This window comes from Delphinapterus leucas, chromosome 5 (genome assembly GCF_059928025.1).
Source record: "Delphinapterus leucas isolate spDelLeu-1000000601 "Yukka" chromosome 5, BTC_Dleu_Yukka2, whole genome shotgun sequence".
In the NCBI taxonomy this organism is placed as follows: domain Eukaryota; kingdom Metazoa; phylum Chordata; class Mammalia; order Artiodactyla; family Monodontidae; genus Delphinapterus; species Delphinapterus leucas.
Genome location: NC_143133.1, coordinates 71,689,689 through 71,714,083, shown reverse-complemented (window position 1 = coordinate 71,714,083; position 24,395 = coordinate 71,689,689). Strand labels below are relative to the sequence as shown.

The 24,395-nt window shown below is 36.1% G+C and overlaps 2 protein-coding genes across 5 annotated transcripts in view; one reads left to right on the top strand and one right to left on the bottom strand.

Moving 5' to 3' along the window:
- Positions 1 to 590: 590 nt before the first annotated feature.
- Positions 591 to 23,797, bottom strand: OCIAD1 (OCIA domain containing 1). Of its 4 annotated transcripts, none has more exons than XM_022564578.2 (9): positions 23,760 to 23,797; positions 22,171 to 22,233; positions 21,670 to 21,750; positions 17,192 to 17,245; positions 10,638 to 10,685; positions 9,062 to 9,197; positions 7,997 to 8,172; positions 3,790 to 3,942; positions 591 to 1,101 (listed from the first exon to the last, which is right to left on the bottom strand). In XM_022564578.2, the coding sequence occupies exons 2-9, from the start codon at positions 22,226 to 22,228 to the stop codon at positions 1,064 to 1,066; spliced, it is 744 nt and encodes a 247-aa protein (XP_022420286.1). In that variant the 5' UTR covers positions 22,229 to 22,233; positions 23,760 to 23,797; the 3' UTR covers positions 591 to 1,063. The 4 variants fall into 4 exon arrangements, with proteins under 4 accessions (XP_022420286.1, XP_022420268.1, XP_022420278.1 ...); XM_022564560.2 differs by lacking the exon at positions 23,760 to 23,797 and adding an exon at positions 23,585 to 23,725; XM_022564570.3 differs by lacking the exon at positions 23,760 to 23,797 and adding an exon at positions 23,423 to 23,493.
- The window catches only part of FRYL (FRY like transcription coactivator), a 293,278-nt gene continuing 292,337 nt past the window's right edge, over positions 23,455 to 24,395 (top strand). Inside the window, exon 1 of the mRNA XM_089911901.1 lies at positions 23,455 to 23,532. The gene's annotated coding sequence lies outside the window, so the exon portion shown is untranslated. The remainder of the gene's footprint in view (positions 23,533 to 24,395) is intronic.

Sequence of the window (24,395 nt, the reverse complement as noted above, 5' to 3'; positions counted from 1 at the left end):
ATGGCCCTGAGCACGGAGCCCACACTCACCCAAGGAGAGACACAATGAGGTCCTGAAACTAAAAGCCCTGGCCAGCCCCAGCCTAGCTCCCTGCTGTTTCCACTCCATCCAGCATCTGACTGCAAACCAAAGAGACCCAGCGCAAAATCACTCAGCTGAATCCTTCCTTAATTCCCGATGCATAGAAAAACGGAGAAAATAAATGATTGTTGTTTTAGGCCACAAAGTGTGGGGATGATTTGCAGCAGTAACTAACTGAAACACTATGTTTCTGGTAGAAATGTAATACGAGTAAGTATAATTTAGACGAGACCACAATTTCATTTTCCATTCACCTGAACCAGAAATATTAGGTTAATAATGAAGAAAGTATACCAAATTTTTATTCCCCTGGAATTTGCAAATTTTTCAAACATTGCTTTTTTAAGGCATTGAGCTATTCACTGTATTCTGCTTTACTTACCTGAGTCACATTCATCATATCATCATTAAATATTCAGATGACTATTTCCTATCCCTACAAAACACCATTTACTTATAATTGTACTTAAATAAGACTGCGAACAATAAAACCATAAAATCAATGAAGATGCATGTTCCTTTATATTTTATTTACCATAAAGAGAATACAGCAAACACTGGAGTAAGGCTTTTTAATAATTTCTGACGTAACACTTAAAATTATGTTTGCTCCCTCCCCCCCCAATTTAACATGCAGATTTCATTTATTTCCAGATACAGTGATTCTAGAGCATTACACTCTCTGGATAGTTTTATAACAGAGCATCCTTGCCCTGTTAATACAATTTCACAAACTGTGTACAATCATGGTATACTACCATCATTCAAAGAGTTCCCCCAAATGAATACATTCACACAATATGAACATTAAAATGTAAGTTTTTAAGACATCATCTGCATAAGCCAAACCACAAAAACCCAGGTTCTAGTTTTAAATGTGTTTATGAAGACTGCTGCTGAGCTCAAAGCATGCAGATGTTCATGACCACCTAGATGAAGCTGGATATTGAAACTCCTTCAGTAGGTCCAATGATGCAATTTTTCACTCATCCCAAGTATCTCCATATTTGTTTACTTTGACTAGGAAAAAAGCACAAATAATTGATGATTCCGAATAGTAATAAGTAAAAGGCACTATTTTATGTTTGCTATTATGATTTAAAGTTATGTTTCTCTCTGATTTGAATAAATGCACATGGGAGTCAAACTGTAACTATAAAAGGGGGCTGGCTAGACTTTTGTGAACTGGAGGTTAGACATAAATTCTAATGCACTGTATCAAGACCTTTACATAAGTATTAAATCTGCATAACAACCTTATAAAGAAAACACAATCCCCATTCTAAGGAAAACAGATTAGTAACTTGCCCAAGGTATAAGCTTAATCAAACAGGTAGAACCGAAGTTTGGACACAGTTATGTTTAGGTCCAAAGCCTGGGTGCCTTTACAACTTTACCGCCTAAGTGAGTGTGGTATACATTACAGCACATACAAAAAAGTTACCAGCAAATGAAAAGTAACAGCAATGATAAACATTTGAATGTTGTTCTTCACAAAAATATAGTAATAGAAATGGTCAGATTTGATTAATTTAATCTCTCCCAGGAGCTGAAATACCAGTACAAGAAGGAAATGCTCTCCAATATTCTTGCATTTTATAAGAAATTATATTTTCAAACATGTTTCTGTCTTTTCTACTCTTTTACTTTTAGCCTCTCTTCTACATAGCCTTCACCTGTGAATTATACCTCTTCAGAAGTATTCATAACAATGTAAAGAAGCAGTTATCAAAATATAACTAGGGACCCCTTCCCCAAGACTCTTTCAGTAAGTCTATGAAGTCAAAAGTATTTCGTTATTATACCAAGACGTTATATAAACTTTCCCCTCATATTCTGCCTTTTCCCCTTGCTTTCCTTCCCTCATGTGTATAAGGCAGAGCTTCTGGCAGAATTCTCATGAAGCTACATGATGTGTAATGACACCACTGCTCTGACAGCTAACTGAAAATGTGCTTAGGTATTTAAAATTTCTGCCATAATTTCTAATTAGGTAAATACCAATAAATATAATCCACATAAACTGAAAACTTTTAAGTGACACTTTCTGACATAGTGAATCTACATTGTACTGTCAAATTTCTGTCTAGATTCTAAAACAGAACATCCTAGAAAATCACAGTGTTTCATAACTGTTTTTTCTTTAAATTATATAAAGTGCCAAAAAAAAAAATCAACTTTCTTTTTACAAAGAAAAAAATTCTTTCACTTTACTGTGTCACATAACAGAACTTTAAGACTGTTCACAACCAAAACCACAAATGTCCAAATTCAACGAATGCCACACATCTACAATATTCCCTTTTCTTAGTCTTGACATACAATAGAAATGGTTACAAAAATGAGAAAACTGCCTGCCCTCATGGAGCTTACAGTCTAAATCCTCAAATTAATTAGCAGAACAGAGTACTGGTAAGTCTTTACATATTACAGAGTAATGACCACTGAATGCATAAGGTTTACATTAATTTTTTTTTTTTTTTTGCGGTACGCGGGCCTCTCACTGTTGTGGCCTCTCCCGCTGCGGAGCACAGGCTCCGGACGCGCAGGCCCAGCGGCCATGGCTCACAGGCCCAGCTGCTCCGCGGCATGTGGGATCTTCCCGGACTGGGGCACGAACCCGTGTCCCCTGCATCGGCAGGCGGACTCTCAACTACTGCGCCACCAGGGAAGCCCTACATTAAATTTTTTATGACAAACATTAACAAATATTATTGATTACAAATCTATTTTAAAGGTGTAAAAAACAACAATAACATGACAGAGGTGGATCACTGTTATAAAACAGATTTCTAAATGAAACAACTACTAACAATTAGAAATAAAACTGGCTCTAAAGGAACGATCATAATAAAAAATACTAAGGATTTTTATTTATTTTTGCATCCTCTGTGGCATACTGACTCTCAAGAAGGTACCAGGGACCTATTCCCTCCTTTGATTTTTAAAGTAGTAAATAGAAAACCTTTAAACAATGACACATCTTCTAAAATTCCTCAAGAAAGACATCATAAAATTCTATATTGAAACAGCTTCAAACCCCTATTCAAAATGACCTCTTCTGTTAGCAGTAAATTTTTGGTATCAGAAAATTTACTTTGGGTAATGCACAGCTGTTCAAAAAGGACTTAAAACTGTCATTTAAAAAATCTGTATATATTAATTAATTATAGAGTAAAAGTACTGTTAAAAAAAGTCAAACTCATTTTTTGGAAATGCCCTAAAAGCTGGTTTGTAAGGCATATAACTCTATCTTGACTTCACAGATATTATAAGAAAATCATTTTATTACTCAATCAGGACTCTGTGGTTCTGCCACAAGTGGCATTACAGCCACTAGGTCACCAGGTCTGGTTTTATGCAATAGATGCATCATTTGAAAAATGATATCAGTTCCCAGGGTGGCTTCTCATAAGGGAAAATAGTCAAATGTTTGTATAATTTCTACACTGTATTACAAAACTAGTCTTACCGTCTTAAGTTATACTACTATTTGGACTTCATTATTTTCTAACACAAAATGGCCTTTGGAACACTTGAAAAAAGGAAGACCTAATAACTGGTAAGTAGCTATTCTCTAAAAAAAAAAATGTTATTTTGGTTAATTGCTTGAGGCATTAAATCACACGTTAGTATAATTAAAGTTTTTAACTAATGCTGCAGTTTCCAATCCTAAAGCGTAAAGTGATTCAGACTAGACTATCATACCTTCTTTTTTTGGCATTCTTTCCTGCATAGGCCTGACTGAGGGGTCAGTCTTATGTGTTAAAGTAACTTCATATGACTCTCTGTTCTTATTCCTTAATTCCTCATATGTTATATTTTTTCTTTTAGGACTTTCTTCAATGTTGGGATCAGGTCCTAAAACAACAAACAGTTAATAAATGGTGATAAAAGGATGTGAATAAATCCAAAAGCAGCTAAATTTTACAAATATGCTCCTTACCTACAAAAAAAATAAAGTAAAACAAAGGATCAAATTATTACCAGCATTCCAAAGGTACTGTATTTTCCCCAAGGTAATTATAAAACTGAAATCTACTTCCTCTTATACTTTGAAGCTGTTATTTCTAAAATTTAAAATATAAAAAAAAATTTAAACCTAACCATGGCCAGAAGAAGAATGGATATAATATAAACCAGCACAATTCACTCATTAAAATGTCAGTGTTCTAAACTGGGAAGTTATTCATACAGCTTATATAAGTAAAGAGAAATACTTTCTACTAGTGACAACTGAACAAAACTTGACATAGTATAGATTTTATTTAGTAATATTTCCATAGTTAAATGTTCCTGTATCCAGAGTCCATATATGCAAACAACTCCAGTTATTAAAAAGATTTTTACCTTACCCTCTTTATATTTAAATAAAAACACTTGAAAATAGCTATTGAAAATATTACATAGCCTTTAATCAGAGTATACATCATTTTCATATTCAGGTCTAATGGATGCAATACTGAGGCAGAAAAAAGTGGCAACTTTTACCTGGAGAACCAGCATTTATTCTTTCTCTCTCCCAAAGAAAATCAAAGTATGATTATGTATTATCAAAGAGCCAAACACTGATATAAAAATAAGGAAATGGTTATTCTTAATACTGGTTGACAGGACCAAATATTGAACATAGTTTATAAAATAGACAGTCAGCAAGGAAGGCCATATAAACATTTTTAAAGAAATTAACTAATGCTAACATAACATTCAGTGAACTACTTAACTTACAAAATCTAACAGACCACTCCAAAAGTAATATTTTTCAGAGGTTTTTAATGAGACAGAAATTGTGCCTATAATTTTAATAATATAACCATATGAATTTTTTGTAAGTGGTACTATTGTGCAACTCAATGGTAAGATCCCAGTGAATAATCACAATTTTCAAAGCAACATAACTATACACTGAATGCATTCAACGACAATCTTTTACTACAAAATATACTTGCACTGATACAAAGCACAGAGGATTTAAATTCCTAATTAGTTCTAATATTATATAGCATGGTTGAAAACCGTATTTTTCTTGCTAAAAAAGAAAAGTATTAAAACTGTATACTGGGTTTAAAAGCACTTTGCATTTCATTAGTAATAAGTAATTACTTAACTCATTTCCCTTCACCATAAATGATATTTTTTAAATTCTGAAGGGAACAGTATATACTAGATTAGTAGTGAGGAATTCTAAGTTCTCATTCCCACTCTGCCGACATTTAATGAATGTCCTTGGGCAAATCACTAAACTTCTTTGAGTCTTGGTTTTCTCAATTGTGAAATATGGAAGTTTGAACTAGATGATCTATCACTAAAGTTCCTTCCAGGTCTAATACTTTTCCTTACCAAAAAGAAAAATATTTCATTGTTCTGAAATTCTGTGACAAATAATGAAAACATAAATTAGATAGATTAGGGAGAATTTTTTCCACTTATAAAAGCCAAATGAAAATATCTTGCATTGTGTAGGGAGCATGATTTACTGTAAAGAGCTGGAAGGAACAGGAAAATGTAAAAAAGTGTTGATTTAAATCTAACTGTAACACACTACCTACAGTAAGTCTCATAGCAACTATGAAAGAATGCTTTCTGCTTTGAAAGATTAATAACTCTTTCAACTCCTGGTAAGAGAAAGCAGAGGACAAACAGGACAAACAAAAAACGAGGATGTCCTGGTTAAGGGAGGACTGCAGCTGGGGCAAAGCAAAGGAGGCCACTGTGGGCCCATGTGGGGAACTAAGAGTGGCAATCTTGAGTTAAACAAGGGGGGTCAGAGTAGCACAGCACGGATGGATGGATGGCTGCAGTGGAGGACTTAAAATATATTAGAATTTGGGCCTTGCTGTAGTCTGTGGGCAGATACCAAAGTCCTTTTTGTCTGTTTTCATTTGGCAAAGAAATTATGTAATGTGGAACGTAATTTTCTAATGCAAATTCAAGGAAGGATGCAAGACATAGCAAGGAAAGAGTTGGTGCGTGGCTAGAATAGAAGTAGAATGGATTTGAACTTGGGAGACTGGGGAAACGGGAGATGCAGTGAGGGACAAGGAGAGCTGACTCTGGAGATAAAGTAATGTCTTTAACCATTCTTCCTAAGCTGCCTACCTCCTTCCCTTTCTGACTAATCAGATGTCTTTGTTTCCAACCATTCAGGAAAAAAAAAAAGTTAGTTGAGGATTAAGAGACTATCAACAACTTTCATCCACTTAAGAGTCTCTTTAATTATCTTAACTTCCATTCTCTCCTGTCTCTGCAGTTAATACCCCCCTCACCAACCTGGACTCTTGCTCTAAAAGCAGCACTGTCCAATACAATTTTCTATAATGATGAGAATATTCTATATCTATATCTGCACAGTCCAACACAGTAGCCATTAGCACATACGGCTACTGAGCAATTGAAATGCTGCCAAAGCAACTGAGGAACTGATGAATTTTCAATTTGATTTGATTTTAATTAAACAGCCTCTTATAGCTAATGGCTACTTTATACCCTGACCTACCTAGAACGCTTTCCACATCATTTGGAACCTTACTTGACCTATAACCAATGCCTCTCTTTCCACTATATCCCCTCCCTCCTTTTAACCTACATATAGAATCAAATCTCTCCTGTCTTCAACAAAAGAAATGAAGACCCAAATGTTCCTTTAACCTTGTTTATTCCCCATAGTTACTGGCTGATTGTACTTATTTCAAAGCACACGTTTTCAAATACTCTATGAGGTCGACAATCCCTTCTCCAAACCCTCAGAGTCAGAAATACTTCAAAATTCAGAGTTTCTCAGATTTTAGAAAAACATTACCATATATATCCCTTATTACTTAATGTCCACTGAAGTAGCAATGAATAAGCAAACACAGTATTTCTACAACAAAATCTAGAAAAAAACTGTACTAAGATAAACATTATCAATAGAGTTATAACAGTTTAGGTCAGGGCTTAAAATGAGTTCAGGTCAGATTTTTATCACTAATTTAATTATTTAAAAACCTAGTTTTTTAAAAAGCATTTTGGATTTTAGGATTTTAGGTAAGGAACTGTAAACTTATATTTTCTGTTTTTAATTCATCTTTCACTGCAAATTAGACTGAAGAAAGCAAGCAAGGAAGGAAGCAAGAAAGCAAGCAAGGAAGGTAGCAAGAAAGCAAGCAAGCTAGCAAACATTTGTTGAGAGCCTACTACTTTCCAGGCATTACTTCTGATTTCTATATTTCATCTCACTCCCAAAGTTCTTTAAGGGTATTATCATCTCCATTCAAGAGATCAAGAAATGGCAGGGATCACAAATTACAAGTTACTTGCCTAGAGTTACAATAGCTAGCAAATGTCAGTAATTCATATCCAGGCCTTAATCCAAAGGTTTCACTTAACATTATGTGATCTTCAAAACTAGTATTTACACAAACTTCACAAAGCACTTTCACATGGATTTTCTCACTTGACAACAGTTCTGTAAAGCAGGTAATTATTATTTTTCTCATATTACAAAGAAGCTAAAGTGGCCTTTAAGACCACACTACCAAGTGTAACATTTTTAAAGCCTCTCTGTGGCACAGTTTATCATTTCTTCTTTGCTATTTCACTGAACACGGTTAGTATTTTCAATTAATGGAACATATTAATAATTTATCCTTATATTTCTATATGTTCTAGCAGACAAAGAGTTTCTCAGGGCAAAGAACTAGGTCTTATTCATCTTTATTTCCATACCTAGCAGAGTGCCTGATACCTATTAGACCTCAAAAAGTGTTGAATGAAGGGAGAATGAATTCAAATGAACAACAGAGCAAACAAACATGCTGAGTTTAGGCTGATGGTGGAACATATAGGTGATATCCAGCAGGAAAGGTCGTCAAATAAAGTTTATACATACGTTGGACCATAAAATGCTGAAATTCATTTCAAGAGAAGTTTCTACCTTGGGCAATATGATCAGTAATACCAGTGGGAGTAGATTCATTCATAGAAGCACTGAATGGAATTGGCTCATAACGAGGAAGCACCTCTTTTTCTATGTTGTCTGCTTCTGGGGATGTCACAAAAGATGAATGACCACTCATGTTTGAGTCATATTTTGACTTCTGAGAATAGTACCTGTAAAAGAAAATCATACTGTATAAAAAACATGGGTTATTGTCTATACCTTATTTAAAGAAGTGTGTTAAGGCATGAGAACTAGTCATTTTCTAAAGGAATCATATAATTTTAACATAGTTATTTAAAACAGTGAAGTCTGTTTCTGCCACAAAAACATTAAAAATATCTTCTGATCCACTTAAACAACTTAAAAATTGTCACTCTTACTATAGAGAAGAGAAAATATATATCCAATTTTCTAATTATTAGGTTTTAGACATCATTGTAATGTGTTTAAAGTTCTTGGAAAGAAAAAGTACTTCAGATCAGAAAATATGTCCATTTCCCACATTAATTGGGAAGTTACTTCCACAGGTAGCAGTCCATATAAACACTATTTTGCTGAAGTAGATGTAAGTAATACTAGCTTTCATGGGACTTACACTGCTTGCCATTTATGATAGGACAATCTACCAAATCTACTTAACTACCTTATTATTTATTTACCTACCTATCAGGACAGATTCATTTATCTATACTTACACAACTTCCCTACAATTGTAAACAATAGAAGGATTACAAAGCTGAAATCTGTTAAGAGATGGGATTGATAATATTTGGGAATTCAAAAAAAAAAAGTCAAATATAGTAACCAAACGTGTTTGACAAATTAAAATCTCTCATTCTGGGACATGAACTCCCAGTAGAATGCAACTCTATACTTAAAACAAAAGTAAACAAATCTTGTTCTACTTTTGAAAACAAAATTAGCTTTAGCTTGCAGCAAAATGACAAGTTTCAAATGTTCCTTCAGTTAGGCCATGTTTCATGCCCTCAATTACGGCAATATCTAGTTATAATTTTTTATCTAAAATGAAAAACCTTTAATAAGATCTGAATGGCCTACCCAGTTGGTGAAGATCGTCGTGTCTGTCCTGATCGTAAAGCTTCTCCAAGAGGGGAATTCTCAAGATTCTTGAACTTCTCTTGGCAAGTTTTCACATAGGAAAGCTTTCCAGCAAAGTATCCCATGATGCAAGCAACTTTTAGTAAAAATAAACAAAAAGTGTAACTCAATATGCCTCTTTAGACAAAAACCTTTTCTAAAAGAACATTTTAAAAAATGTGGTTCTTGGGCTTCCCTGGTGGTGCAGTGGTTGACAATCTGCCTGCCAATGCAGAGGCCACGGGTTCGAGCCCTGGTCTGGGAGGATCCCACATGCCATAGAGCAACTAGGCCCGTGCACCACAACTACTGAGCCTGCGCGTCTGGAGCCTGTGCTCCGCAACAAGAGAGGCCATAATAGTGAGAGGCCCGTGCACCACGATGAAGAGTGGCCCCCACCTGCCCCAACTAGAGAAAGCCCTCGCACAGAAACGAAGACCCAACACAGCCAAAAATAAATAAATAAAAATTTAAAAAAATATATGGTTCTAAATATGTCTTTGGTGTGGAAAAACTGGGATTTCCTGAAATAATGGTAAAAGTACCATATTAAATCACATTCAGAGTTCACAAAAAGATTCGGTAGATATAATTCACTTTCACAAAATAAGTTAAAATAAAGCTGCTGTAAGATAAATTTTACTTTACTAATTACTTGATTAATACAGATAGGAAAAATGTGGTAACAGTATAATGGAATGAAGAATCAAAACAATACAGTTCTAGCCTGGTCACAAGGATTTAGGCCATTTCATTCCTTATAAAATGGGAATCACACCATTTGCCCAGCTAATTTCATAAGATTATTTTTTAAAGCAGGTGCAACAAATGCCTTAAAATAATATATTATGAAGTGTACCTAAATATGGCTATTGTTGCATCTTTATTTAATAGAGACTACCCTGGAAAGATTCATAGAAAGCCTCAGGTACTCTTTTTCAGGGCAATTTAGTATCTCTTCTATCAACCATATTATAAAATGTAAAGAAGCTATGCTTATAAATGTAAGTTATGTTTATTTACTGATTGTAAATTAAAGAGGTTTTTAAAAATTATGCTTAATTTTAAAATACACTTTATTTTGATTAATCAGAATAGCTGGACAACTTTCTTTCCTCACAGACCAAGAGAACTTACTTTCAAATTTTATATCTTTAATTATATAATTTAAATTACTATACCTTTAATATAATAAAAATATAATTATTTAACAAAATAATTTAAAATAGTTCTATTGCATTATAAAAAGAGAAAAAAAAGCCTCTTTCAAGTAGCTCATGATTTTTAATGCTAACAATAAAATGCCCAAGTAGTCCATTTGATGAAAAGCTTAAACAAAATGATTTGTTATACTCCAATAAAGATGTAAAAAAAAAAAAAAAAAATTACAAATAAAAGAATACTTGATATCAAAAAAAAAATGATTTGTCAAAACAAATAACCAAATAACTGTTATTAGTAACACAAAACATTTGATAAAAGCTAGTTATTTTACTTAGGTAGAAAAGCTAAGAGAACTAGTATTGTTCATACTTACATATAAGTTTAGGGATGGAACCATATTTGGGATGACTTGAAAGGATTCCTAAAGATAAAACAGTAAATATTTCTGAGTAACACTGTTCCATTTACATAATTAAGATGTTTTATCTTTTACTGAGGTAAAAGAAAAGCTTTATGCCAAGTTTATGCTAAGAGTATATAGGAGAATGGCACAGAAATTATGGTAAAAAATACAAAGAAACTACTTCTGCTAGTCATTATCTGGTCTTTCATAATGTGAGACAAAAGTAGCAATAAGTTTAGCAGTGCAGTATAAAGTAAGATGTATCTATTTCTCAGCAGCTTTGAGCGACCCACAAAGATACAAGGGAAGATCAGTGCAGATGATCTTTAAACATCCGATAACATTAGCTCTTTCCATAACACCAAAGAAGTCTGAAGTTATTTAAAAGAGAATTCAACATCAAGAGAAATATGAAGAAATCAAAAGACTAATCTATTAGAATAGGTGAATTTAGCAAGATCACTTGATACAAGGTCAATATACAAAATAAAATAAAAACAAAAATGAAAAAATCCACTATATACCAGGAACAAACAAAACCCCCAATATTTTAAAAACTACAATTTATTATATCACCAAAAAACATCAAAGCCCCAGGAACAAATCTAATGAAAAACATGAAAGATCTTGAAAACTACAAAATTTACTGAGAGAAATGAAAGCTAAGTAAATGGAGAAACACACCATGTTCATGAACTGAAAGATTAAATATTGTAAAGATGGTAATTCTCCACAAACTCACCTATAAGTTCAATGCAATCCCAATTAAAATCAAAGAAAGTGTTTCCCCAAACTGAAAAGCTTATTATAAAATTCATGTGGAAACACAAAGGGTCAAGAAAAACCAAGGCAATATTGAAGAACACAACGGAGAACTGACTACCACCAGATACCAATATCTATGATAAAACTATAGTAATTAAGGCAGTGTGTTATAAGTACAAGAACAGATAAACTAATCAAAATCAGAAGAGTCTAGAAACAGACCCCCACACACAGTCACTTGATTTATGACAGAGGTAACATTGCACTGCAGTGAACAAAAATTAGTCTTCAAAATATAGTGCTGGGTCAACCACATATCTGTATGAGGGAAATATGTATCAAAACTAGAAACTACACTATCAATCAATATACAAAAGGATGGATAAACTGCTATGACATATCCACACAGCAGAAAACTATACGCAATGAGAATATATAATTTACAACTACATGCAACAATGTGGATGAATCCAGTGATGTGCTGGTAAACCAGCTCTCCAAATAAAAGGCCCTGATTTGTAATGTTAGTCGATTTCTGTGATGAAATACCTGCCCCATGACCAATTTCAAGCTAGCAATGGTTTAAAAATTGGCTTGCCAAGTTCCTGAAATTTTAATAATCAGCTCTCTGGAGCTGGTACAAGCCAGTTTTAGCATACTACTGGATGAATCTCACCATGTTGAAAGAAGGTACACAAAAGATTGCCATCATGTATATATAATTTTATGATTTAATTTTATATAAAAATAGACAACAGATTTATGCTGTTAGCCTCAGTTCCTTCACTGTATAAATGAACGGAGATGATGAGAAGAAAAGGGAGGATGGTAACAATATCTACATTTATACAAAAAAGTCATTCCTTTATTCTGTCACCAAATAGCTACAGACCACTTACAACACACAGGCACTACACCCTAGGAAGTAGGAATATAACAGTAAACAAGACACTCTCTTTACCCTCAGAGTTTACAGTCTAGAGAGTGAATGAAGACAAAAAGAATACGGTGTGATGGTTGCTATTCATCCACTCAAATACAGACATAAGTCGAAGATATTGCAGGTTGAGTCCCAGAACCACTGCAATAAAGCAAATATTACAATACAGCAAATCACATAAATTTTTGGGTTTCCCAGTGCATATAAAATTTATGTTTACACTATACTATTTAATGTGCAATAGCATTGTCTCTAAAACACTGTACATACCTTAATTAAAAAATACTTTGCGTTTATAAACGCTAACCATCATCTAAGCCTTCAACAAGCTGTAATCTTTTTGCAATAGTAACATCAAAGGTCACTGATTACAGATCACCATGACAAATATAATGAAAAAGTTTGAAATGTTGCAAGAATTACCAAAATGTGACACAGAGACACAGAAGTGAACAGATGCTCTTGGAAAAATGGTGTCGATAAGACTTGCTCAATGAAGGTTGTCACAAACCTTCAATTTGTAAAAAAAACAGTTATCTGTGAAGCTCAATAAAATGAGGTATTCCTGTATTTGAGTGTCTACTAGGGGCACTATGCCCTGTCAGGTGCCAGAGACAGCCCATATTCTAAAGGGAAGTAGCAAGAATGGAGGCAAATACATTTATTGAAGCTAATGTAATACTCCTGGCAACAAATGGTTGCATTAACTACAACGGGAGTGCAGATGGAGACAGTTTACAGAAATATTTAAGAGCTATACTAGAGAATGGACATTCGTTGGACAAAGCAGGTAAAGGATAGAAATGAAAAATAATGTCTCAGTTTCCTGGATGGAGAGTATTGCCATTCAGACATAGGGAAAATGGAGGAATTAATTTATGGAGAAGTGAATTCAGTTTGGGATTGAACTTGAGTTCAATCTGAGGAGCCTGTAGGAGGGCCATCCATGTGGAGATATGCAGAATATGATTCTGGAGCAGATTATCTAGGTTAGAGATAATGATGGGGATTTAGAGCAATAAATGGTCACCAAAGCCCATATTATTGCTGGATACTATATAGACTAAAAATTCAAAGGCAAAGTAAAACTCTGAAGAACAACACAAGTGAAGGAAGAAAACCCAGACTACAATGTAAGTACCAAGAGGTCGTGGGTTTTTGTCTTTTAGTGCTATATACCAAAAACAGTGTATAGTGCTTATCAGACACTCAAAAAACATATGAAAAAAATGGAGAAGTTGCCTGAGACAGGAGAAAAACCAGAAGAATGTGCTGTAATGGAAGCCATGGGAAGAGAACATTTTAAGGATTGCTTAAAGTTGTATAACGGTCAAGAACAAAAACTATCCATTGAATTTAAGCAACAAAGAGGTTGTACTGGTAAGAGTTTTAGTACATGTCAGACTATATGCACAATCTATGACACAGACTGCAGTGGGCTGAAAGAAATAAAAAGTGAAGTGCTCAGGACTTCCCTGGTGGCACAGTGGTTAAGAATCTGCCTGCCAATGCAGGGGACGTGGGTTCAATCCCTAGTCCAGGAAGATCCCACATGCCTCGGAGCAACTGAGGCCATGTGTCACACTGAGCCTGCGCTCTAGAGCCCGCAAGCCCTAGAGCCCGTGCTCCGCAACGAGAAGCCACTGCAATGAGAAGCCCGCGCACCGCAACGAAGAGTAGCCCCTGCTCGCCGCAACTAGAGAAAGCCCGCACACGGCAATGAAGACCCAACACAGCCAAAAATAAATAAATAAAATAAATAAATTTTTTAAAAAAAGTGAAGTGCTCATTCATGAAGTCTGGCTTCAAATGCAGGAGCAACTGTAAAGGGATATAAAAGAAAATTTTTCTTTTTTATGTTGTCAAGTTAGAAATGACCTGAGCATGTTTAAATGTTTTGACAGAAAAGGAATGAGTAGAGTGGGAATAGCTAAGACTATGTAGAGTATGACCCTGTGGATAAAATCATACACAAAATGTTAGGCGTTTTGATTAAATGCAAATTGTTTTGGTGGATTCTGAACTCCTTTTCTAAAGTCTCTCTCAATTTTTTTTTTTTTTTGAGATTGACTTCTTAATTAAAACACCTCACCCCCCCAAAAGACAAGAACCCAGTACAGTTTCAACAATACTGAAAGCCCTTAATTCTGGGAGATAGTTACATGAGTGACATATGACTCAATATTCTTTTCTGTGTTTTTTACTCTAAGTATCAACACCCCAACAACAAAACAACCCTGACAAAAATATAAAGGTAACATGTGACACGCTGTATAGAAAATGTTATTCCACACATCAGGTTAAGTCATTTTCAACAATTTATCCTTTCCAAAAAATGGATTATAAATTCCACTGAAAGGCTCCAGGCTCAGTCACTATGAACAATTACAGAGAAAGATGTTTATCACTGTTGTTGTTCATGGCATGACTTTTGCAAATGAAATCAGAGGAACAGATCACCATTGATGTCAAGTCAAATAATCACCAGATGGTGACTAGGAGTCCAAGAGGATTTTGGCTGTTGACAGAATAATCTGTCACCTCAGTACTAGGTCCTGATATTTTCAGGAGGATTCATGTGAAGCAGTTATACTCCAATAAAGATGTACTTAAAAAAAAAAAAAAAAAAAAAAAGATGTGTGTGTAACTAGAAAAAGGGAATTTCTCTGGATTGGTTATGTGTATAACTAGCTACATGTAGGAGCAAGGCATTCCCAAGCTAGGGAAAAAACCCAGCAATGGTATGATTTTATTGTTGAAGATATAAGATCTAAGTGAGTAGGTACAATCTGACCCTTCCAATTTTTACTGCTTCTGCCTTAAGTCTCCTACTCTATGTAATCCCCAAAGTTCCAAAATTTTCTCTTCTTTGTAACCTTTTCAAAATTACCATTTCTCCTGGTTCTACCTTAGCTATACGTTTTCATTCCTCCCTGCGTGACTTTGCCACTCTAGCCATGTCAGTCTCCTGACTGCCCACCCAAATAGTCATGCTTATTCTTCTGATAACCAGGTCCCTCCTTCCTGAGATATTCTTCCATCTCTTTTAATCTAAATCCTGCCCATCTTCAAAACCCACTTCTTTCAAGAAATTTTCCTTCATTACAGTACCTCTGCAGAGATCTTTGAAAACCTACAGCTCTTGGAGTCTCTACCGCAAAACTTAGAAGCTTATTAAATATTTAAATTATATTCTCCATTTGCTTCAACATTGTATTCACATTGTTTCCTCACATGAACCACTAGCAGCTCTTAATTTCTTTTGTATAATCCACCCCCGCCCCCAGGTCTAGCTCCAATCATTAATGACTGACAAGACTAAAATAAATAAAATGGGCAGTACAATAACAGACACTATAATTTCTCCAGTCCTAAGTTTTTCTTTAAAAGTAATGTGACTAGGGACTCCCCTGGTGGCACAGTGGTTAAGAATCCGCCTGCCAATGCAGGGGACACAGGTTCGAGCCCTGGTCCGGGAAGATCCCACATGCTGTGGAGCAACTAAGCCCGTGTGCCACAACTACTGAGCCCGCGCTTTAGACCCGTGAGCCACAACTACTGAAGCCTGCGTGCCACAACTACTGAGCCTGCGCGTCTAGAGCCCATGTTCTGCAACAAAAGAAGCCACAGCAACGAGAGGCCCGCGCACCACAACGAAGAGTAGACCCCGGTCGCCGCAGCTAGAGAAAGCCGCATGCAGCAACAAAGACCCGACGCAGTCAAAAAACTTAAAAAAAAAAAAAAGTAATCTTTTTTTTAAAAGAACTTTTTTAAAAAAAAAGTAATAAAATGTCTGTTTCACACTATAGAAACAATTCTAGTCTATAAAACAAGCTAGTCCTAAAAGACAAATAAGAGTATATTACAAATAAGAGTATATATCTTGATTTGTTTGCCTTTTTAAAATTCCTGTCATGGTAGCACATTGTAATGAGGTTCTTTGGGAATTCTCCAAACAAAAACAAAATTTTACCTCAAAAAATCCTTCCATTTCCCTCCAAAACTACTTTTTCTCAACTAGTTGTGTCAATACTACTAAGTACTTCATACTGCTAATATGAAAAGGCTAAAACTTCCTATCTTAGTAACATTTTAGGAGGAGCTAGTTAATTTAAAGAACAGTTTTCTAGAATATATAAAGGCCATCCTAAGGTAACCATCCTTTTCTGGAATACCTTCTAATTCCCATAAATTTGTAACTTATTTATTACAAAATAAATGTAATGAATATTTCTACTGCTTACACTACTAAATTTAAAGATGTAGAGACTGATACATTTAATACCTAAACTCATCTTCACTATTTAAACCAACAGAATTTTGGACAAGGACGGACCCTCACTCCCCCCATTATTATAAGACAAAGCTGGTTGAGGGAGCTACGGAACTCCTAGTCTTTAAACTGGTACACAAGAATCAGCTGGAGCTCTAACTCAAAGACTCTGATTCAATAGGTCAGAGATGGGGCCCATGAATCTGCATTTCTTATAAGCTCCTAGGTGATAAGTTGTATGGATGATCTACCTAGACCAGGTTTGTCTCTCTGCCTTCCTGTAAACTACCACTGGCTTTTAGTTACTTTCTTGCTTATAGTGTTAATGTTGCTACAGTGCTACAGTTAATAGACATCAAATCCTCAAATTTGATATGTGAGTCTGGGTTCATGGAGACAACTCTTCTGATGTTGTAGTAATTTTTTAGTCATAATTTTTAATATGATACATTACCATATGTCCTTTATCTAAAGGTCAGGAAAATAACACATAAAAACACGATGGTATCCAAAGTGCTAAACAAATTCAAAGTTTAAAATATTTACCTTTACTAATCAATCCTTGAGTAATCAACATACTTGTTGCAGCCAAAGGTACAGCTATAAGGGGAAAAAAAATTTGTCAACACCAACAAAAGGAAAAGATTTTGTCTGAGTTCATTAGGATAGATAAATGTATATCAGTAAAACCAGTTATGAAGTTATGTTGCAAAATTAAGATCTTTAAGAGATTTCTCCACTTTTCAAAGCTGTACTGTATATACTCAGGGAAATATAAAACGTATTTTAAATTTAAGAAAATATGACAAATTATTAAACAGTGTAATTTAAGAGCCACCCAGATTTAGGATCTAAAAAAGACATTCACTAATACCATCAATTAAAACAACATAGAAATAGTGACCAAAAGTTACTTCCGGAGTTAACAGGGGAAAGAATTAATGATGAGGGAAGCAAGAGGCATATTACAAACTGCTAAATTCCATGTACCATGCTAAGTGCTTTCGGTACATTATCATTAATTTTTACCACATCTCTATAAAATAGGTATTATTATTATTATTACTATTTACTATTATTACAGATAAGGAAACTGAAGCTTAGAGATGTTAAGTAATTTGCTCAAGGTCACACAGCCACTTCAATGACAGATTCCAGATTCCAAAGAATTATGTCTGATACTAGATCTCAAGTTTTATTACACTGAGTGAACCGATACACAAGACATATTATTTGCCCAAAATCATATGGTGATTGGGGCAAGAATTAGAAAGCATATATTTTAAATACTAATGGTCGTTCTCCTAAACCAGTGAAATCTGTGAAACTAAATGAAAATGACATACATATGCATATTAACCCAGAGTGAAAAATCCAAAGCTCTCATCATAATCTCAAAGGGGCTCATAATTTAAGAAATCAGTCTTCTACACCCACAGTGCCCAACAGAATTTTCTTTGACGATGAGTGCAGTCTATATCTGTGTTTTCCAGTCAGGTAGTGTGCAGGAAAGATTTAACGTAACAGCTCTAAAACTGCTTTCCTTACAAAGGCCTGCTTTCAAGGTTGGTCCTTAGCTTATATTTGGGAGCTTAACTGGTAAACTGATATAAATCTTTACCTGAATGATAAGTGGCTCGCTCTGCCCAAACTGCTTGTACAAGTACAGTTCATACTGAACACTTCCTTTCCTTCTGGAAGTCTGGAATTTTGTTACCTGCTAGGCCGAGGGTGCCCATGTGGCAAGACCCCGATAAAAACCGTGGGTGCCGAGTCTCTAATGAGAATCCTTGGTAGGTAACACTTCACATGTGTTACTACAACATGCAACTGGAGAAATTTAGCACGTTCTTTCGGTATGACACCACTGGGAGAGGACTCTTAGAAGCTTGTGCCTGGTCTCCTCTGGATTTCACCCACACTCCTTTCCCTTTGCTGATTTTCCTTTGTATCCCTTCTGTTGTAAATCGTATTAAACTGAAATAGCTACATGTGGCTGCCACACTGGAGACTGCAGTTTCAGACTAGGGGTTGGGAAGTGCTCTGTAAAGAGCCACGTGGTAAATATTTTAGGTTTTGTCGGCCACACAGTCTTTGTCCCAACTACTCATGTTAAAGCAAAAGCACTGAGACAATCCATAAACAAATGAACACAGCTGTGTTCCAATAAAACTTTAATTATGGATGCAAAAATAGGAATTTCACATGTAATGAAATCTTTTGATTTTTTTCAATATTTAAAAATGTAAAAACCATTCTTAGCTCATAGCCATACACAAACAGATTTGGCCCTTGGGCCGTAGTTTGCTCGTCCCTGGTCTAGACTGTACATGGGCAATTTAAGAACCAAAATCATTAAGCATTTGAATTATTAATATTCACGATTAAAATCCATAACTCGAGAACAGGGCATTAGCTTTGCCATCAGACACAATTTGCAGAAACCCTAAGGTTTAAATCCTTGCTCTATTACATACTAACAGATTTTACCTTTGCTAGAAGAATGATCTAATGTTAGTTGGTTAAAATGCCTTCATATACTATTAATTAAGGTTTTTCAAAGGGTAATCTTTTAAAATTATAGCATCAGTACAATTTGCAATCATTTTTCTCCTTCAGCCTGGTTCAAGGACTGCAACATGAAGAACTGAAGAATCATATAAAGGTAAAAGGCAATGAGTTCGTTGGCCATCTCTACAATGGACAATATTTTCCCCATTTCGCTTCTTAGGTCAAGATGGCACAATGCAAAGAGTAATAGTCTGGTTAAGGAGATTCAAGTACTAGTTCTGCCATTCACCACTATGTCTTTGCATAAATCTCTTAACTTCATGTTATAAAGGGTAATGGATTAGAACTAAGGTCTCTTTCCAACTCATATATTCTGTCACAGAAAAAGAGAATGGTAAAATTCAAAGAGACTTCAGAGATTATCTAGTCTTCATCCTAATCAGAGTAAACTGATATCCAGAAAAAACAAGTCACTTGCTCAAAGCAACACAGATGGCTAGAGTTTGTGGTAGAGCTTAGATCAAAATCCAAGTCTTCTAACTCCCAAGTCAGTGGCCTTTTCCACTGTACAATGACTCCCATTCCAGAGTCTATTAAATAATGTTTCTTTAGGCAAATCAATAACACTGCTGACCAAATGCTACTTTATATGACCATGGCCCCACTCATATCCAACACAAGGACCCCTAAAATTCCTTTAACTCTTCCCTTACACTAGCAAAACGCTTCTCTAAACTCATAATTGTTTTCAATTGAAACTTTTACTCCATTAATCACAAAAGCACTAACATCCATTTAATAGCTTAACACTTATAATAAGTTAAATTGAATTAATTAATCCCATGAGATAGGTTAATATTATCCCCATTTAACAGATAAGGAAACTGAAGCATACAGACATCAAGAACTTCTCCAAAATCTCACAGCTAATATGTGATGGAGCTATAATTTGAATCCAGAGAGTCAGGCCTCAGAGTCTATGCCCTTATAAGTCACTACACTGTCTCATTCGGAAACCAGTAGTACACATGTATGAAATATTCACAGAATAAAAGATGCATGAAACAAATATGAATTCATACACCTTCTCAGCAATTCCAGAGGTGGAGAACTACTGTTACATACAATACACATTAAACTAAGCCTTTTATGTAGATTCTTTCATTATCTTTATGTTTGGGCAGATACAACTAGTTGTACTCCTTTTCATCCTTCTAACCCATTCTGCACACTGCTAACTAATGTTCCTTTAAAAATTTACATATCATCCCCTTGGCCTAAGAACCTACAATATATAATGAATCAAACTTTTAACTCCTTGCTATTATGTTTATTTTCTACCCCCAACAAAAGAGCTCTGCTCCAATCCGTTCAGCCTCAAGGCTCTAGTAGAGATCAAGTTACTGTAGACTCTGCCTTTGCTAACTATCCCTTTCATCTAAATGCTCCTCCACCATTCTTCATTTGCCTGAAGTCCTATTAGTTGTTAAGTCTCATTTGTTTAATAAAAGCTTTTTTTAGCTAAATCAATTCCAATTAATTTATCACTTTTTAAAATTCCTATTGCTGCTATGCACTTAATCTTTCTCAGTGTTTCATGAGTTAGCTTTGTCTCAACTACATCATCAAACTACTTTAGGACAAAGACTTCCAAGCACAGTACCTTACACGCTGTATGCATAAATACCAGTACCTTACACACTATATGCATAAATACCAGGTGACTGATCCTTGTCACCCCCTCCATCCTGCTTTTTTGTTAGAATTACTTTCTTACCTGAAAGGACTGCAGTGACCTCATGAAGCAACAACAGCGTTCTATTCAAAAGGAAAATTATGTTTTGTGTTGCTTTCAACATTCTTTGTATTTAAAAAATAAAATCCTCATGTATATGGTCTCTAGTTAGAAATCAAGAGCTGGTAGTGTAATACCATTTCACAACGATAAAACAGAAACCAGTTTTTATCGTATAATGGTTAAAAGTTTAAGAGTTAAAATCATAAGCCTGTTTCAGACAGACCTGGCTTCAAGTCCAGACACCACTGCTTACCAGCTGTGGAACACTAGATAACTCCTTTAACATCTCTAAACCTCAATTTCTTCATCTGTAAAGTGAGGGTAATAGTAATCAACCTTATTGGGTTATTTTTATATAACCCATGTATACTCAGTAAATGCTATTACTATTACCAACAAAAATACTTCAGGGTCTTGGAAACACTTCTAGAAATTATTACTTTAAGATGCACACAATTCTGATCATTTCATGATATATGCAAATGTCAAACCACTACATAGTACACTTGAAACTAACATATTATCATGTATCAACTACAATTCAATTAAAAAATTTTAAACAAAGAAATAAAACGTGTTCAACTCTATTTCCTTAATCAAACCCTTTTACCAATAATCACACTAATGCCAAAAGTCTGCCCATTTTTTCTATGTGAAATCATTATAATTTCAGGTACTGAAGGTCAAATTTTGTTGATTAGAAAATTTAACTTACATCTGAACCAGAAGCTTTCATCACTGCATTCTGCAAAGACTCTTCTTTCTTCCTCTGTTGGAATGTAATCAGCCCCTATGTCTTTTCACCAAGGAAAATTGGCAAACATTAAAACACCCATGGAAAAACTAAGTCTAAAAATACCATAGTCTAAACATTAGCAAAGTATACCATTTTTTTTAATGAAAAAATGGAACAAGTGGCTTGTAAACTTTTAACAAAATTTGACTTCAAACATAAAATTAGTGCTACTGTTCTACTGGCTATGTAGTCAGGACTGCCTACAAAATGGGCTGGGTCCAGTGCAAAATCAAAATTTGGGACCCTCTGCTCAAATTATTAAGAATTTAAAGATGCCACAGTAGATCATTAATGGGTCCCTGTATAACTGCACAGGTCACACACCCTTGAAGCCAGCCCCGTGGCTACTGTTATTCAAGGCAGTGAAAATTTCTCTACATAAAAAGTGCTTCTAATTGTAAATACTTAATTGATAGTTACGGGGAATTGGTCTTGGAACTTCTGCATTCGGCTCTCCAAAATCAGCCCTTCCATTCATCTTTCCTGCATGGAAAACATTTCTTGTTAAGTATTAGAAACGACTGAGATTGGCCAAAGTAAATCAAGGTATAGCATCGTAAAATTACTAGTCTACGTGGCAACCAATCAACAAATATTTACTAAGTACTTCTACATCTGAAGTACTTAAAAAGCTGCCTAAATAAAAAAGTCACAAACCTATTAACTATTTTAGAACTAGTCACTAGGTCCTGTAACTGAAAAAGAAAAGATGCTTTGTAAGTATTTATCAACTGATTATATCAAGTTAAGATACCAAAAGGTTACCAATTTTTTAAAAAGACATATATTTCCTCTGGAGGCTGGTTTATTTCACATTATCCTATATTTGGATTCTCTCAGAAATATACGCCCAATGATTAGGATAATTCTCCAAATAGAGGAAAAAAAATCCCAAGTCTTTTCTGGGCTTCCATTTTTAAAAATGAAATAATCATCAGGAAACCCCCTCTACAAAGCAATACTACAAAAAAATGAAATAACAAAGACGTCATATCGTTCTCCCTGTGGTGGGAAGCTAACAGCACATTCTGTGGCCTCTAAACTTTCCTCCCTCCCCAAACAGACACCTAGAAAAATATACAAGATATAAAAAACGCACAGCATTTCAAGAACATACACTTTATTTATCATTATTTTTAACCCATGCGTCCGACCTTAAGAGACCAATAGATTAGATAGCTACGCATTTTACAGAATGTTCACACAGGATCGTGTTTACTCCCATCTTAAAAACAATGTAAATGAAAACAGGAAACGTCATACGCGATGAGAATAGCAAATGCGACCCTTCCACAATTCACTTATTCAATAACTCATCACTGAGGGCCTACTACATGCCAATCCCTTCGCTAAGAAACAAGATCAGAAAGGGCAAATGAATTCATGGATGGATGGAGACTGCTTAATAAACTACTTATACCCTAAAACAAACGTAAAAGAAAACAATGGAAACCTCTTACTCCTCCCAACAGAGAGACTGCTAGGGTTGACAAGACCCCTTCACACAACATCATTTTAATCTCCTAATCCCAAAGAAAAAAACCGCATTAAGAGACCGTCGATTCCTGCACCCCATCCCCCGCCCACCGCGTCTCCCACCTGCAACACCTACGCACATCCGTCACCATGAATTTCTCCCATCCACACCCCCTAGACACGCTCCCTCACCAACCCTGGTCACAGGCACCCAGGAGCCCGAGACCCAGAGGATCGCGATCGGCCCACCCTAGCAGGAGAGAAAATGGCGGAAGGTGCAGGGGAGCGGCTGCCCGCGCAGAGGTGGTGAGTGGGTAGGTGGGGGGCGGAACGGGGCTTTCTGCGTCACCTCACCCACCTCCCGACGACAGCGGCGGGCCACAGCGCGGCGAGCCCGGACGACCAGGGGCCGAAGGCCCAGAGGGGACCCGAGAGGGGTCGGTGGGGGGAGGGAAGGGGGTGCAGGAAACGCGCAGGACTGCAGCGGAGTTGGGGGTGGGGAGCGGTCAACAACGCAACCGCCTAGAACTCACCCAGATACGGGCTCAAAATGACCGCGACCCGGAAGCACTGGCGACCTACGGAAGGAAATGACGTCAAGACCTCCTTGCGGAGTCTAAAGGCGAACAGCTTCGGAATATCTGCGTAGAGCTGCGTTAATCTTCGCCGTCCTCTTCGGTTTGTTCCTACATCTTCCCTCCCTCCCGGCGGCGCTCACGAGCAGCACTGCGGCTACGCGTTCGCCCACTGCGGACCCGAGCCCACCCCCCCCCCGCCCCCCATACCCTTCCTGCACCGGGGAGGCTTGGCTTTAGGCAGTTGGGACGGGCTGCCTTGATCTTCCAGTGACCGGCTGGCAGGAACGTTCTGGAAGCCCCCTTTATCCTCTTGTTGAGAGCGACTTTTCTTAGCTTTCTCTGCTTTTATGCTTTACGTAGTTCATTTATTTGAGTCTCTAGGCTAAGTAGCGAGTAATTATTAAACATGCGCACTTGGCTGGCTGGCTGACTTTTGAGCCTAGCTTCTTCCTAGTTCTAGAAACCTCAGGCGTGGTACGTTATCGCTCTCTCTGAGCCTCAGGTTTTTCTCATCTGGAAAATGGAAATACGACCTACCTCATAGGTTTGTTAGGATTAAAGCAACACACCTAAACGAGGCTTTAGCTCAGT